Genomic DNA, 5,017 nt, shown 5'->3' on the forward strand with positions numbered 1-5,017 from the left:
TCCGAACAATACTCTTCTTCACAGTTTCATGTATCACGAACACGCCATGACCGAAGGGTGCGCAAGCCCTCCACCTGCAGCAGCGGTAAGTCTATAAAACAGCAAATTTATGTAAATTGATTTAAATTAATATTTAACAAAATAAATAAAATGATGTTTAATAAAATATATTTAACATAACATAAAATAAAATATATTTAACAAATATATTTAATAAATATATTAATATTTAACAAAATAAATATCAATAGTTTGTAAGTATTCTGAAAATTTATAAGATTATCATTTAAAAAATATTAATAATAAGTAAGTAATAAGATTTTACATAATTCTTACATATTTTTCGTTGATATCTAAAAACCTATTATTATCTGTATTTTGTATTTTAACAATTTAAATATATAATATTTTCATTAGGAAATGGATATGAAATTTCTCAATTGGATAATCAAATAATTTTTTAAAAATTAGGAAAATCATAAAATATTTTATTAGATACTTATAATAATTTTTAAGATGAAATTTAAATTTCTATTTATAGATATTAAATTATTAATATTGCAAAATTTAATAAAATATATCAAACATTTTTTAGATGAGAATAATTTTCTTTACGCTTTATATTAATATTTTATAAATAGATTGTGGATATTTATGCAATTATAATATATTATGTATAACATACATTATAACATATCAAGATATATGTATAAAATATATAGATTATACACATATAATAAAACATATTTACAAAATAGTTATAAGTAGAATATATATAAATTATTCTATTATTATCACTAATTATTTATTATAATATTTATTATGAATTATATTACATAATTCTAATTTTTAATATATTTTCGACAATAAATTATTTAAAAAAATTAATTTATACATCAAAAATATTTTTTTTATTAAAAATATCAAATTGTATTAAAAAAAAACATATTCTATTTGAAAAAAGAAAATCGATTTTTACTCGTTCATCTACAAAAAAAACTAATAACAACATAATATTCTTTGAAATAATCCAAATATTTGTCGTTGTAAATAATGATAAAAAATTCAAAATAATTTGAATTCATTTGAAAATGTATTGGAAAATATAATTTAGAAATCAAAAAAAATATGGAAAACTTAATTAAGTTAATTTATTTAGCAATTATTTTATAGTTTAGTTTAAATATTAATATATAAAAAATATAACATATAAAAAAAAATAATATATAATAATATATAATATATATAATATATAATAATNATTTATGTTTTTCGTATCAAATTTGTTTTCCTATAAAAATATTATGCATTTGCATAAACATTCATATTTTACTTAGAAGTCAATAATCTTTTTTCAATGATAATTTATTTATTTTCATTAAAAATTTTCATGAAAAATGTTAATAGTTATAATAAAAATAACAATAATAATAAGATAAAGATTTATTTAATATAATTTAAAGATTATAATATTTTAATATATTGTGATTTACAATGATGTAAAATAAAAATTATAGTATAAAACATTCTTAATTTATATTCTTAATTTTTAAAATGTTAAATTTATTTTTTTAGTATTTAAAGAAGTGTCAAGAAAAATAATATACATAAAAAAATAGTTAGTAATTCTTTATAAATCTTAATATAAAAAAAAATTTTTTAAATATTTTCAAATTATTCAAAAAGTTTCAAATAATCACTAAATATTCACTAAATAGATCTTAATAATACTTATTGAACTTTTAAATATACATAATTATATATTATATTTTTTACATCTTTTCTGTTATAATAATTCCATATACATTTACATATCATATATTATACATTAATTTTTGCATATTAATTTATATTTTACATATTGGAAATAAATAAATAATTTTTATTATTTTAATTATTCATTTAAAATGATTGATTATGATATTTCTTATGAATTTCTTATAATTTATTTGGAAAATATAATGAAACGTTTCTCTTTGAAATTTATTATAGTTTTACTATGTAATATAAAAGTTATTATACGATGATATCATTGATAACTGTTATACAATATAAAATGTATGTTATGCAGAGTATGAAGAGTGTTTCGTCGAGGAGACGACAACAGAGAAAACAACAAACGCCGGGCGATGTCGAGAGCGACGAGAGCGAGTCTGACCCAGATCAGCTGACGAGCTCTCGCACAGAGTCTTCCAACCAGCTAGACGCTGGCAAACTCAAACACAGTATGCCTAATTATTCACTTTGTTATCTTATCAACAAATTCGTGAAATAATGAAAATTCTTCTTTTAGTTCGGGCCGTTTCCGATTTCATTTACCACGGTACGTCGAGCACTTCTTCGGACATCTCACCCATGTCAGAGCAGAAGTCACTTCCTCGAAGAGGACGTTCTAGGTAATTTTTTCACAAGTATTTGTAAATTTTTTTTAAATCATTCAAATAGAATAGATAGATTCATTAGTCAAATTATCATTCATTTCATATTCATAATTCATTCGTATTCATAACATCGTACAAAGCATAATTTTATATTTTACAGTCGATAATAAACAATTTTCAAATCTTGATGTAAAAGTCACATATTTGGCATATGTACAAAGAAAAACGAATAATTATACGGATTAAAATAGAAAAAAATAAAAATTGATATACAAATATTATTGAAACTTAAACAAAAATTATTAAATTATTTATTTTTTTAATTTTGCAATAGATGAAAATAGAATGCAATGATGATGTTGTTTTATTTTACCATAGTGTTATTTTACAAAACAAAATTACAAAATTAAATTTATAATTTGAAAAATAAATACAGTAAAATAAATATTTTATTTAATATTTTTTGCATATCGATTTTATGTATGTTTTAATCTTTAGAATCCTTAAATTTTTTTCTATTTTATTTAAACATTTTGAATAATGAAAATAAAATCAAAAAAATTAAATTTATTACAATATGCATTTCTATACAAAAATTAATTATTTTTATATTATCATTATATTGTAATGTAGAAGTAATTTTCATTTACGTCAGAAACATGAATATATAAATTCTTTGTTTGAGTCATGAGTTGTTTTTTAATATTTAACTTCAATTCACAATGATAAAAAAATATTTTATAGTCAAATTTTGAAATTATTAGCGTTTCAAGAATATTAATCTCAAATAATTGTCTTTTATTCTATAATATAAACTTAAACTAATATAAACAAGTATCTTTAAAGAACGATATGATATATTTAAAATTGTGAAAATTAATTCTTAACAAAATAGAAGAAATTAATTATTCTACAATTTTTAAAGAAAAATGTATATAAAAACGAGAAACGTTTCTTATATCTTACATAAAAGATAATAATTCCAAATTCTCGAACAATCATAAGTCGCATTTATTTTCATAAATTATACACCATCATCCAAACGAAATGCTCTGTACGATCAGGATTCGACAGTCGAAGAAAAATCGAAAAAAAAAAACAAATTCATGCAAATCATATTTTCACCCGTAGTAAGTTCATTTCTTTGGCTGTCCCGTAAGATGGCATGTTCCCAGCAGGAGCTCTCTACGCACATTATTACCACCGATATCGGTCGCGGAGACCACATTCGTCGGAGGCAATCAGGGAAACGTAGTGCCAGGGAATGGCGACCGTTCCGACAGGCCGGAGCTCAGCGAGGCCGAGTGCGATATCGATTCCTTGAAGAAGCTGAAACTCGGTTTGAGAAGCTCCCTCTGGTCAAGGCCGAGCACCCAAAATAATCCTTCCTCCGACTACTCTATCGCCGTTTAATTTGCCCCACTTTCTTCATTCTATGTGCCTCCTCCACTTCCTATATTGGACACGATAGGCCAAGATATCTTCGTTCTTCTTCCCTCTCTTGATCCCATGGTCTAAGGAAAATGAAAATCCATTCCTATCTGATGTCTCTGGCGTCAGATGTTTCGACGTGGTTAAAATTTAAAATTTAAAATAAAGAAAAGGAAGAAAAGAAAGGATGAAAAGATAGGACTTGGTAGCGCGTAACTACGCGCGTCCGTTTCCCTTTTTCTCTCTGTCGATTATATAGATGAAAAATTAAATTATATTCGATTGATCGGGAATCGGCAGATGAATCGCTTGTAGATAACGAAGAGAAGTAAAAAAAAAAAAGGAGAAATTTTAAATATCACGAGATTCGTCACGTAACACATCGTATCGTTAATAATTTCGAATGAATTGTTATTGTTTATAAGTCCAAGATCTTCGTTGAAAGAACTCGAACGTAATTTTTACCTTTCTCTTCTTTATCTATGACGCAACGATATATAATTACATATATCAGTGAGTGCGTGTGCATGCGTAATAAGTGAATGAGTGAAGAGATTGAATGAGTTAATCGGGTGTGTAAGAGTGCGTGCCAAACGACAATTTGCTCAGACTCGCTGCGACTCGTTTGCCGGCGGGCGACCCATTCGAGACCAAAGACTTCACAATCGTACGAGCAGAGCACGGGAAAGTCCTTGGAGCAGAATCGTGGAAAATGGCGTGGCATCGCAAATTCGTAAGAATCTAACGTTTCCATCTTTCTTTCGAACGTTGGACGATCAGCTTTGAAACATTTGCATTTATTTACGTATTTGATCACGATGTCGCGTATAAATGGATACGTGATACGTAATTATCGATAAAGTTATGAGGATGGGACGGAACGTGATTGAGAAAACGTTTACCCGACGACGGTGAAATTAATCATTGCGTAACTAATTGCTGCGATTTAAGCAACGTGTCACTTCTCACACGTCAAACCGGGAGCATTTATTTTGGTCACGCTGGCCTACACCGTTCGATCCTCGATTCTATGTAGATCTTCGTCGTTATTCTTTGCGACCACATTCTTAAGTTTCAAACACATACTTACATTGATTCGATCATTACGAAACACTCTAAATCTGAAAAATCTATTCTTGACTAATATTTTATAAGTCGTAACGAATAGTATATAGTACGTATATTTTTGTAATTTTTTTTTTTTT

At 25.6% G+C, this 5,017-nt stretch overlaps 1 protein-coding gene across 1 annotated transcript in view; it reads left to right on the plus strand.

Moving 5' to 3' along the window:
• Window positions 1-4,154, plus strand: part of LOC102675052 (Down syndrome cell adhesion molecule-like protein Dscam2) — a 70,837-nt gene extending 66,683 nt beyond the window's left edge. Inside the window, exons 29-32 of the mRNA XM_031511980.1 lie at window positions 1-85; window positions 2,072-2,225; window positions 2,294-2,396; window positions 3,542-4,154. The exon at window positions 1-85 is cut by the window's left edge and continues 24 nt beyond it. Of these exons, the coding sequence (XP_031367840.1) occupies window positions 1-85; window positions 2,072-2,225; window positions 2,294-2,396; window positions 3,542-3,794 (595 nt within the window). The 3' untranslated portion in view covers window positions 3,795-4,154. The remainder of the gene's footprint in view (window positions 86-2,071; window positions 2,226-2,293; window positions 2,397-3,541) is intronic.
• Window positions 4,155-5,017: the final 863 nt, after the last annotated feature.

The sequence above is a fragment of the Apis dorsata genome, unplaced genomic scaffold (genome assembly GCF_000469605.1).
Source record: "Apis dorsata unplaced genomic scaffold, Apis dorsata 1.3 scaffold_376, whole genome shotgun sequence".
Taxonomy (NCBI): Eukaryota; Metazoa; Arthropoda; class Insecta; order Hymenoptera; family Apidae; genus Apis; species Apis dorsata.